Raw genomic sequence first — 12,688 nt, 5'->3', positions numbered from 1 at the left:
TTGCTAGTTTTCTGAGGAACCTCCACATTCTTTTCCACAATGACTGTGCCAGCTTACATTCCCACCAGCAGTATAAGAGAATTCCCTTTTCTCCATACCCTCTCCAGCATTTATTATTTGTAAACTTTTTAATGGTGGCCATCCTGACTGGTGTGAGGTGGTACCTCGTTGTAGTTTTGATTTGCATTTCTCTAATGAGCAGCAATGATGAGCACCTTTTCATGTGCCTATTGACCATCTGTATGTATGTCTTATTTGGAGAAATGTCTATTTAGGTCTTCTGTCCATTTTTGGATTGGGTTGTTTGCTATTAAGTGATTTGAGCTGTTTGTATATTTTGGAAATTGAGTTGTTGTTGGTCACATCATTTGCAAATATTTTCTCCCAGTCATGGTTTCCTTTGCTGTACAGAAGCTTGTAAGTTTGGTTAGGTTTCATTTGTCTCCTTTTTATTTTATTGCTATTGCCTTGGGAGACTGACCTAAGAAAACATTGGTACAATCTATGTCAGAGGATGTTTTGCCTATGCTCTCTTCTAGGAGTTTCATAGTATCATGTCTTATATTTAAGTCCTTAAGCCATTTTGAGCTTATTCTTGTGTATGGTGTGAGGGTGTGTTCTAATTTCATCGATTTACCCTCAGCTGTCCAACTTTTCCAATACTGCTTCCTGAAGAGAATGTCTTTTCCCTTTGTATGTTCTTGCCTCCTTTGTCGATGATTAACTATCCACAGGTGTATAGGGATATTATTTCTTGTCTCTCTAAATCAGAATTTTAAATTCTGCCTTAAAATATACCACTAATTCATTACTGAAAACATAATGGTATTTAATACTTTGATATGACCTGCTATTGTTGTTCAGAGAAGGCAATGGCACCCCACTCCAGTACTCTTGCCTGGAAAATCCCATGGATGGAGGAACCTGGTAGGCTGCAGTCCATGGGGTCGCTAAGAGTTGGACACGACTGAGCGACTTCACTTTGACTTTTCACTTTCATGCATTGGAGAAGGAAATGGCAACCCACTCCAGTATTCTTGCCTGGAGAATCCCAGGGACGGGGGAGCCTGGTGGGCTGCCATCTATGGGGTCGCACAGAGTCGGACACGACTGAAGCGACTTAGCAGCAGCAGCTATTGTTGTTCAGTTTCCCAGTCATGTCCAATTCTTTGCAACCCCATGGACTGCAGCATGCCAGGCTTCGTTGTCCCTTACCATCTCCCAGAGTTTGCCCAAGTTCATGTCCATTGCATCAAAGATGCCATTCAACCATCCCATCCTCTGATGCCCTCTTCTCCTTCTGCCCTCAATCTTTCCCAGCATCAGAGACTTTTCCAATGAGTCAGCTGTTTGCATCAGATGACCAAAACACTGGAGTTGCAGCTTCAGCATCAGTCCTTTCAATGAGTATTCAGGTGATGTGACTTATGGCCACTTAAATAAGCAAACCTGGACAAAACACTGTTCTTTGAAATCAAGCACTTGCACTGCAAGATTTCCAGCTGTCTGCTTTTCACGTGTGTACCCGTATTCTGGTGGTGGCTTTATGCACTTGGTTCTTCGGTCACTGAGATTTAGCAAACTGAAACATCTTGGGCTTATTTTGTGAAACTCACCTGTGTTCCCCTGATAAAAAAGAACAGACTTTAACTGGTAACCAAAGTTGGAATAAATAAGTCGACTGGTTTTCACTCTAGTCTCCAAGCTATTTCTTCCTTCATTTCAGAGGAAATGGCTACAGTTTCTACTTTGATCAAGTTTTGGTTTATTTAAGCTAAGTTCCTTTCTTTCAACCTTAATTTTAGACCTGGGCTTTCCATAGTCAGGTATATCATGTTATAGATACTCCATCTTACTTAATTGGATTCTTATAAACTGCTGGAGAAGATATAACCGGCAACTTGAAGCCTGTATCTCTTTGTATTAAGAGATTTTGCTGAGCTTATGAAATGGAAATTGCTGACTATTATGTCTGTAATAAAGGTATTTGAATCCTTGCACTAAGAAGATGCTCAGTCTGAAGAATAAAACAATGGGGGTGGGGCTGGTGAGTTTTTGTTGTTGCTGTTTTACCAATTACTCCACAAAAGGGAAAGACTATTTAAGGGTACAAAGAGATTAATAAAAGACTGGAAATATTTGACTGCTTTTATGAAAACTTGGATTGGTTTTCATATCAGAACCTTTAAGGATCAAAAAGACCTTGCAGAGTTCCTAAGCACATTTCATCTCTCCATACTGTTCCCCAAAGACTCACAGACACCAAAATTCCTATTGAAGAATCTCCCAAGCTCTCAAGTCTTTTAATAAAAGCAAGGTCCCCGGGAGAGGAACCTTCCCATCCTAATTTCACTCCCCTATTGAAGAGGCGTTGGCTCCCCACACCCTGTATACATTGAATCATTTACTGAATGTCAGTTAGCTCCCTCCCTGTTGGGACAACACACCTCCTTGCTACTCTACTATTTTATTTCAACCAAAGTGAAAGCACTGGAGTATTTAGAATTTAACCCAGCAGATTTGTGTATGTATATAGTGAGTGTAAATGGGGGCTTAGTGTCTATGTACCTATGTGTGAGAGCACGCACACTTGCACAGGACAGCCAAGTGAGAGAGCACAAATTAGAATACATAAGCTCAGGGGAGGAAAAAAGGCTAGAAAAAAAAGTAATTAAAAGCTTTACAGAGGAACTCAAGGGTTAACTGATTTAACATGAAGAGTGTCAGGAACTCATATTTATATTACTCGAAGATTAAAGATAAGTCAACAACCTTGATTGATATTTGATACTGATATTTGTGTTTTGTTTTTGTTTTTTTGGCCAAGTGGCATGTGAGATCTTAGCTCCCCGACCAGGGATGGAACCTGTGCCCCTTGCAGTGGAAGGGCAGAGTCTTAACTGTTGGACTCCCAGGGAAGTCCAATATTTCGTGTTTCTTAATGAGCAACTCATAATTGCTTCCCTGGTGGCTCAGATGGTAAAGAATCCGCCCACAATGCAGGAGACCCAGGTTCAATCCCTGGGTTGGGAAGATCCTTGGGAAGATCCCCTGGAGAAGGAGATGGCAAACCACTCCAGTATTCTTGTCCGGAAAATCCCATGGATGGAGGAGTCTGGTGGGCTACAGTCCATGGGGTTACAAAGAGTCAGACACGACTGAGTGACTAACACTTTCACTTTTCACACTTGCAAATGGGCTTCCCCGGTGGCTCAGAGGGAAAGAATTCACCTGCAGTGCAGGAGATGCAGTCCATGGGGTCATGAAGAGGCGGACACAACTGAAGAGACTGAGCACGCACACACGCTTGCATATGTGATGACTCCTGGGTTCTGCAGAGTCTGAAAGGTAACTTATAAGAGTCCTGGTAAGAAGCGCTCTTTCTGCAGAGTACTTAGAAAGTGGTTTATCGTGGGGAACAAAGTTGTACTCCCCTCATCTCTATGGTGTTACTTCCAACTGTCTCTCTACAACCACAATCCTTTAGGCCTTACATAGGTCCTGGTATCCAGGATGGATGGAGGGAAGCAATCAGATAACGTGGCCTACGGCTTCCCTGGTGGTCCAGTGGTAAAGAATCCACCTGCCAGTGCTGGGGATGTGGGTTCAACCCCTGATCCTAGAAGAGCCCACATGCCGCAGAGCAACTAAGCCTGTGCGCCACAGCTGCTAAGCCCTTGCTTCCTAGAACTCGTGCCCTGCAACGAGAAGCCACCGCACACCGCAACGAGAAGGCCGAGCATCGCAGCTGAAGAGCAGCCCCGATCACTGCAACTACAGAAAGCCTGTGCACAGCAACGAAGACCCAGCACAGCCAGTAAGAAGTAAGTCTTTACAACAAACAAAAGCAACAAAGAACATGGCCCCGGGTGGGGGGGCAGTGATCTTCTGGGGTTTCTGCGGCACTGATGGTTACTTAGGAGGCAAATAACTTCCCCTTGCTTTTCACAATCGACAAGATAGCCCTCCTGGCAGCCCAAGGGGCTCCACGTGCACAGCGGAGGAAGGGGAAGGGAGCTGCCTCTCCAGCCCCTCACCGACCATGGGCTCCCTGACTGCTAAGGGCACCCCTCCTCCAACACCCCAGCCCCAGCCGGGGCTGTCCTCCTGGTCTGTTTCCCAGAACTGAGAATGGTGCTGTGCACGGGGCTTCTCAGGCCCCAGCCCCCAGCCCCTTGCTTGCTTGCTCTGAGCTGCTGGCAGGGAGCAGAGTGGGGGAGAAAGGCCTTCAGAGTCGGCCACCTTCCTCCACCCTTCTCTTACTCCTTTCTGTCAAGGACCCAGCACAGAGATTCAAAGTGAAAATCTGCTGCTTAGCTGCTTGCGAAAGATAATTTTCTCTTTGTTTTCCTGAGGGAAAAAAAATAAGTAAGGTCTTTCTAAGATAGCTGTTTCGAGCCCCCTAGTGTTAAGAAATCTGTGAAGGAGCTTGAAAGAAAAAGTGGTTATTTTGCCGTCCCTAGAGTCTTTTCTTTGTCTACCATAGTGGAAAGAGAGGCTAAAAATAAATAAATAAATAAATAGCAAAACTGGCAAACTCTGCGACATTTAGAGCAAAAACTTACCTGTGCCAAAACATTACCCTGTGAGAGTCAGGAATCCAGAGTACAAACCAATACAGTAACCCTCGGCATTCTAAGCAAGCATCAGTGACTTGAGTTGATGCATCAGACTCTTGGCCAGGGTTGCAGCTAAGACAACTGCTCTGAGGTATTTATCAACTACTCATTCTATACATTATGTGCTAGGCACTGTCCTAAGAAGCACTTTGCAAGTACTCACCCACTTAATATAATTCTGTGGGGGTAGATACTATTGTTTCTACGGGAGTTGGTGATGGACAGGGAGGCCTGGCATGCTGCAATTCATGGGGTCGCAAAGCGTTGGACACGACTGAGCGACTCAACTGAACTGAGATACTATTATTACCATTATTGCCTTCATTTCACAGAGGAGGAAACTGAGGCACAGAGAAATGGGCTAAGGTCCATTTGTCCAAGGTCACACTGTTAGGACAAGCTGATGTCAGACTCCAGACACCAGAATCCAACAGTCTGGCTCCATAGTCTGTTCTTGACCATCAAATTACTTGAAAGAGACACCTTAAGGACTATGCTAAATATCCATTCTCTTAAATCTTCTAAGCTTTATTATTTTAAAAATGACATCTCTGCTTCTTCTTTAAAAAAGCAATATTTATCTAGCACTTGCAAGTTTGCAAAATGCTTTTTTATTTGTGCCTCACAGCTGGCCCTGTGGTGGGTAGTACAGGATTCATTATTACCAAGCTCATGGGACAGATAAAGAAACAGAGCCTCATAGGTTACAGGACTCAAGTTCCCTGGATAAACAGTGTTGAAATTGGGACCTTTACGTGCATTGTCTGTTGTCAAGCCCTCTACCCTTTCCACTGAACTGGGTTGTTGGTCTCAAATCCAGTTGCCTGTGAGTGACAGCCCAGATTTCACTAGCTCAGGTTCCCATAGAAAAGCCTTCCTCAAGTCACAACTCAGAGCTCCTCCTTTGGCTTCCTGAAGGATCCAAGTAAGACCCTCATGATCCTACTCTCCAAATATACTCCTGCTCTTTACAAATCAAATTAGGAAAAAATCAGACTGTACATAAGTCGCTTCTGTCCTTCACAGGGGAACCTCCTCTCAGAAACTCCTGGAGGGTGTCCTCACCCAAACGTACTCAGACATAAAAAGTCAGAAAACAGGATATCCAACCCGGCTGAGAGGAGAAGGCAATTCCCAGGGTGGGGGAAGGGTGAGTTTGGGATTGCAACTGTGCTACAGGCCTGAAGGACAGCTACTTCAGACTTGAGGGGATCAGAAGAGTCAAGGAGAGAGTTCTCCAAGAAGATGAAACTTAAAAAATACCAGATGCTTTTAAACATATTAAGAGGAGATTCAGACAATTAGGAAGAGGTGGGTTTTGCATTAGCAACAGCTGAATAGAAAAATAAACCAGGGGGAAAAAAGATAACTATGAACTCCAGGGAAAACAACAGGCTGGCAGAAAAGGAAAGGTGATCAGTTTATTACTATGTGACTCAACTCTGCTACTTTTTACACTGAACACCAATCTCATTGAAGTTACACAGAACTGTATTAGGATAACTAAAGGATGGGAAAGGTTCACATGCAATGGGGACAGGGCGGTAGTGGGGTGAGAAATAATTCCCATAGCATGGAGTCAATATCATGCCTGAAATTGAAAAGATATTTCAAAAAGTGTATTATTTAGAGACACGGGACCATGCAGCTCTCTTTGTTCTCCTGCTGCTTGCCATGGTGCCTGGCTGAGTAGGTACTCAATATTTACTGAGTATTTCAGTTTACACACTGAAACATTAAACAAATTTAATATTTACTCAGCTAAAATAGCAGCCCAGGAGCCCTGCCTCTATCTATTTCACTCCTACCTTCTTGGCCTCACCCAGCGTCATGGAGATTCACCAGAAATCTCTGCATTACTTGGCTTCTTTTCACTGTGTCCCAGCAAGCAGTGGCTTAGACAGCCTTGTATCTCCTCATGTATTTAAGAAGGAAAAGGAGAAGATAAGAGGGGAGTGGAGATGGTCTTTTCATCATCCATACTTGGGAAGGTGAGCTGGTAGGCCATCCCTGACATGAAGGAGCTGCTTAAACACAAATTGGATTAACAGGACAGGATTAGAGACTCCTGGAAGGTATTATATACTTATAAACTGCTCTGCCAAAGTGCCTCTTGTTTTCATTACAAGCCCACACTCCACAGAACCAGTCAAATGAAATATGGAATTGGTCAGTTACTAAAAAAAGAAATAAAATGAAACATATAAAATGAAGTGACTAAGCTTTAATAATGTCAAGAAAGTTGAATTAGGCAATAAGAGTTCAGTTTAGCAAAACCATAACTAGATCATTTGAAATCAGAGTTTTAACATGGTAAGAAGTAAACATTAAAATGGTCTCTATCTCCTCCATCAAGAGGAGTAATATTCAACAAGAAATATGATTAAAAGGTGATTTCAAGAAAGGAAAAAGAATAAGAGCTACATTAGAAGTTTCAGACTTATCTGGACATTTCAAATGAATTTAAGTCACCAGGTTTAAATGCACTAAAATCCTAAGAGACCGGAAGCATTTGCAGATGTGAATACGATGCTTCTGTCGGTAATCTTTGAGAAACTGCAGAGTATACACAGGTGACAAAAGATAAAGAGAAGCCAAGGTACTAACTTTCAGAGAAAGGAGGAAAAGATTATGCGATATGAGCTATGTAATATCCCATCATTTCATGGCAAATAGATGGGGAAACAGTGGAAACAGTGTCAGACTTTATTTTTCTGGGCTCCAAAATCACTGCAGATGGTGACTGCAGCCATGAAATTAAGAGACGCTTACTCCTTGGAAGGAAAGTTATGACCAACCTAGATAGCATATTAAAAAGCAGAGACATTACTTTGCCAACAAAGATTCGTCTAGTCAAGGCTATGGTTTTTCCAGTGGTCATGTATGGATGTGAGAGTTGGACTGTGAAGAAAGCTGAGTGCCAAAGAATTGATGCTTTTGAACTGTGGTGTTGGAGAAGACTCTTGAGAGTTCCTTGGACTGCAAGGAGATCCAACCAGTCCATTCTGAAGGAGATCAGTCCTGGGTGTTCATTGGAAGGACTGATGCTAAAGCTGAAACTCCAATACTTTGGCCACCTGATGCGAAGAGCTGACTCATTGGAAAAGACCCTGATGCTGGGAGGGATTGGGGGCAGGAGGAGAAGGGGACGACAGAGGATGAGATGACTGGATGGCATCACCGACTCGATGGACATGAGTTTGAGTAAACTCTGGGAGTTGGTGATGGACAGGGAGGCCTGGCGTGCTGCGATTCATGGGGTCGCAAAGAGTCGGACACGACTGAGCGACTGAACTGAACTGAACTGAATACGCCAACAAGTGAACTTGAGGCTGATTCCTGGCAAAAATTCAGGAGGTTCAAATCTTGGTTCTGCCGTTTAATGGCACTGTGTCCCTGGACCCTGGACAAAACTTTGATACAAGGAGTAAACAAGGTAACTAAAGTGTTTATTATAGCACCCCTTACATTCTCAGGACATGGCAGCCATTACCACTTTTGTATCTCCAGCACTTCCAGGTGAAGGCGGTAACGACGAGGTAGTACTGACAGGGGTTCTTCAAGATCGAGTCTCATCTACCTAAACTCATTTTTCTGGAGAGATGGAGGTACAGGGAGAGAGAAGGCATTGCTAGACCATGTAGATCAATGGAGTCTGCATCTTGAAATGCATTAGGTAAAAATCTCTTGTCTATTATTGTGAAAAGACTGGATTTTAAGAGAATTAGGTGACTGAATAACCATATTCACAGGACTCATTCATGAACCTGACCTCTCCATGCTTCGGCTTCCTTATACGTGCTGTGCTTAGTCACTCAGGCGTGTTTAACTCTTTGCAACCCCATGGACTGTAGCCCGCCAGGCTCCTCTGTCCATGGAATTCTCCAGGCAAGAATACTGGAGGGGGTTGCCATTCTCTTCTCCAGGGGATCTTCCTGACCCAGGGACTGAACCTGAGTCTCCTGTGTCTTCTGCATTGCAGGTAGATTCTTTACCTGCTGAGCCATTAGGGAAGCCTTCCTTATCTGTATATGGAGTATAACAGTAGTAACGCAATGGGATGTTACGCAAGTTGAAACCTTAAGAACAGTGCTTAGCATTCAGTCACTATATAAATGTTTGTTAAGGGACTTCCCTGGTGGTCCAGTGGTTAAGGCCCTGCACTTCCAATGCAGGGGGTACAGGTTCAATTCCTGGTCGGGAAAATAAGATTCCACATTCTGCCTGGTATGGCCAAAAAAAAAAAAATGTAATAAGCTTGAACAGAAGTTTCTAGTGGCATGCTTGCATAGCACTTGGCTCCAACCTCTTCAACATCTCTATCAGAAACTTGTCAAATTTTTGTACAGTGTGCTGGTCAAGTTCTCAGATAACATAAATGTTGGACGAGGAAATCAAAACTCAAAAAGACATTGACAGGCTGGGGCTATGAAATGAAATATATGAGATAAAATTAAGTCCTGGGTAGAAATTTTAAGGGAAAAAACATGTTTTACAAGCACTGGCTGGCTTGCCAGAACTCTCTGTGAATAAGAAAGGGAAATTTGGTTGACTGCAAGCTCAGCACATGTATAACTGTGTCTGGCAGTCAACACAAATTTTAGGTGCACTGAGAGCTGCAGTGTTCTGACTGTCCGGAATCTTCACCAAGATGGTGGGCACAATTTGCCCTAAACTCTTCTCCCCCCGCCCCTCCTTAGCTTCCTCCCAAGTAGTGGCTCCAGGTATTAGGATGCGCTTCAGAACACACATTAACAGTAAGCAAACATGAAGCAGGAACGAACCATATTTCCAACTTATCTGGGTAGCAGGAAACATCCTTGGGTGGGAATGGGAAGATAGCCTCAAGGTTCATGAAGAAATAAAATTAGAAGTTTATCAGAGCACCAAATGGCTCACTGTGCTACATGCTAAAATAAATTTCCCTCTAATCATGATTACTACAGGATTTATCTAATCTATTTCCTATAGGAAATCAAACCACTCGAGGGCATTTTATCAAACTTATTCCTTGTTATAATCCCTGTCCCTGACAAAAGAAGATTTTTGTCATCCCACGGTACAGATAAGAAATTGAGGCAAAGAAGTAGAGTGAATTGCCCTGGGTCACAAAGAACTAGAATTACAATTTAGTATCTAATCTTAGAGTGCGCTATGTGAGTTTTGGAAGGGAGAATACTGGAATCATATTACATCCTTCAAGAAAAGCCCTATTTACCTTAATCTGTGGGAGAAAGAAGATTAATTGTATTTTCCTTGGTGCATGCCAAAGATGTTGGGTAGACGCTTTAGACTCCACATGTTTATTCTAATCCTTTACCATATACCTGTAAAGCCTTGGTTTCACCATTAGAAAGATGCTGGAAACTAACTTTAAAAGAAAATAAGGCCACTACTGGTTTGCTAGAATCTCCAGGGAAAGCAATTAATCAAAAAAGTTGTATAGGACAAGCATGCTATTTCAGATCACCAAGGAAAAGAAACCATCCACATAGATAAAATTTCAGATGGCCAGCTCCTCTGCGCCTCCAGCCCCACAGTCTATTCCCAGCCCAACCTCACTGTCTAGGGACTGGACAGAGGAAGGTCGAGGGAAAACATGTTTTTAATTTAAAAAGTTCCGTGCCAACGTCAGTCATTATAATGATTTATGTATTTTACCCAATTATTTGAACAAATCTGTGTTCATTATAAAAACCTAGAAAATGAAGATAAGCAAACCAAAATGAAACAAAAGGCATTCATCATGTTACCAGCCAGCAAGAACCTTTTGTATCTGTTTACAAACTGGGTATTTTTTAAGATGCATTTCTCTGATCAGGCCATGAGAAAATCAGCTAGAAGCTGCAAGTTTGAAGTTCTGTGTGTAGATGCCCTTTAATTATGGAGGGAAAACAGTGTCTTATCCATTGAAGACTATTTGTTATTGGCACTTGTCCTGGAAGAGATAAGGTCACTCACTACACTCTTTACCTGGCAGTAAAAAGAAATAAATTCCTAATTTCATCTTATTGATCTGAAAAATTCATACCACAAGTCTAGGATTAACTGATTTACTTAAACCAGCAAATATCACAGCCGAAACAGATTGAGAATCAAATTATCTTTCTTTTTAAGCATATATCTCTTTATCTATACACACACACATAATCATATATACTGAAGATCACAGTTTTTAAATATATTCTGGCTGGATTCCTCCTGTCTCTTGGAGAAAAGAACCATACACATTCAGAACCCATACAAGGGCTAGTCAAGAATATATCGCATGCTGATATATTGTTCTTAGTTGCTCAGTCATGTTCGACTCTTTGCAACCTCAAAGACTGTAGCCCACCAGCTCCTCTGTCCATGCCAGCCAAGAATACAGGAGCGGATTGCCATTTCCTTCTCCAGGGGATCTTCCTGACCCAGGGATCAAACCTGGGTCTTTTGCATTGCAGGTGGATTCTTTACTGTCTGAGCCACCAGGGAAGCCCATGAATATATTAGTAATCAGCAAACAGTGAATATGGTAGACTCTTTCCAAATAGTGAGCAATGCTACCAAATTTCAAGGCATTTCTTTTTTCCGCCATAAGGAAAAATCATGCCGTTACCTTTTTGTTCACAGCTACACCATCCTCACAGTCGAGCACTGCACAGTCTACATTCAGGGAGGGAATCTTGTTTATCTTCTTTTCATCGTTGCCAGGTACGTAGAGCACGGCCCTCCGGGGGATGTACTTGTGGCTAGGTGAGGAACTGCATCCAAGCCTGGACACCTCAGCTGCCAGGGACGCTTTCCTGCAGGAGACATAATTCGAGTTAGTCCAGAATAGAATTTACTTACAGACTTTTGAAAGACCTTATTTGAATGCAAAATTAAAAGAGAAAACATGGATAATTTTTTAGAATTACCGCAGAACATAATCACACATAATGACTAGGAAGATAATAATAGAAATAATCAAGAAACAGAATGTCATTTTGGCTGAGGTCTAAAAAATATATAACATGGTTTACTGACACAACCTTCTGAGAAAAGAAGGAGGGTGTACCTCTTATTGGAAAAATCCTACCAGTATTAATATACTGTCTGGGTAGCATCCATGGGGAAAAAGTAAGCAAATTTATATGCAAAAGCTCGCAAAGAGTAAAACTACCTACAATTATATGAAAGTAAAAAGTAGAAAATAAACAATCTAGGGACTTCTCTGGCAGTCCAGTGGCTAAGACTCCACGGTCCCAATGCAGGGGGTCTGGGTTCCATCCCTTGTCAGGGAACTAGATCCCACACGCCGCAACTGGAATAATCCCACAGCCCACAGCAAAAATTGAAAATCCCAAGAGTGGCAAGTAAGACCTGGAACTGCCAAAATAAATAAATATTTTGAAAAAGGAAAGAGAAAGTAAACTATACATGTAAGCAAAATCTATGGCTCTCTCCCTGATAATGAATCTTTTTAAGTAGACAAGTGATTTGCCTTCAATTTTAACAACAAAGAGGAATAGCTGCTTCTTAAGTCAGTAGAAAGGTGAATAAGAAAAGACCATTACTAATAATAGCTCTATAATTATGGTCAACTTGACTGCTGAAAACCTCAGATTCTTCACGTGTAAAAGTAATACTCATGTTGCAGTTTGTTGAGAAAATTAAGTTATGGGAAATAAAGTACAAGAACGGATCAGTTAGAGCCTGGGGGTTATCAGTTTGATGTGGTTGTGGGTGTGGCAGGCATAGCAGCCATTGCCACTGCTCTTCCTGGAAAAATTCCAGCTCCAGCAGCCTGCCTGCTTGGAAATTCTGCTCTCTCCCTGCTTCTCTACTGTACTAAGTTTAGCCTCCTGCGGAAATGAGAGGCATTGGCTGAAAGCTCCTGCAGCTCACTGCAGCCCTCGCCCCTAACCTGGTCTGAGTTTGGTCCTGTGGACAAACCATGTTTTAGCCCATAATACATGGCAAGGGAAGATGAAAGCAGCTTTCACCAAGACCAGTTAGATCATTTGAGGTACCCTGTGTAAAGGGCTTTCCTGGTGGCTCAGTGGTAAAGAATCCACCTGCCAATGCAAGAGACCTGGGTCAGGAAG

The 12,688-nt window shown here is 42.6% G+C and overlaps 1 protein-coding gene across 6 annotated transcripts in view; it reads right to left on the bottom strand.

The window, feature by feature from the left end:
* Nucleotides 1–12,688, bottom strand: part of CLYBL (citrate lyase beta like) — a 237,887-nt gene that overhangs the window by 89,288 nt on the left and 135,911 nt on the right. For all 6 annotated transcript variants that reach the window (XM_027557895.1, XM_027557896.1, XM_027557894.1 and 3 more), the window contains one exon: nucleotides 11,218–11,404. In XM_027557895.1, coding sequence (XP_027413696.1) covers nucleotides 11,218–11,404 — 187 coding nt within the window. The remainder of the gene's footprint in view (nucleotides 1–11,217; nucleotides 11,405–12,688) is intronic.

This window comes from Bos indicus x Bos taurus, chromosome 12, assembly GCF_003369695.1.
Source record: "Bos indicus x Bos taurus breed Angus x Brahman F1 hybrid chromosome 12, Bos_hybrid_MaternalHap_v2.0, whole genome shotgun sequence".
Classification (NCBI taxonomy): domain Eukaryota; kingdom Metazoa; phylum Chordata; class Mammalia; order Artiodactyla; family Bovidae; genus Bos; species Bos indicus x Bos taurus.
This window is presented reverse-complemented; position numbering and strand designations above follow the sequence as displayed.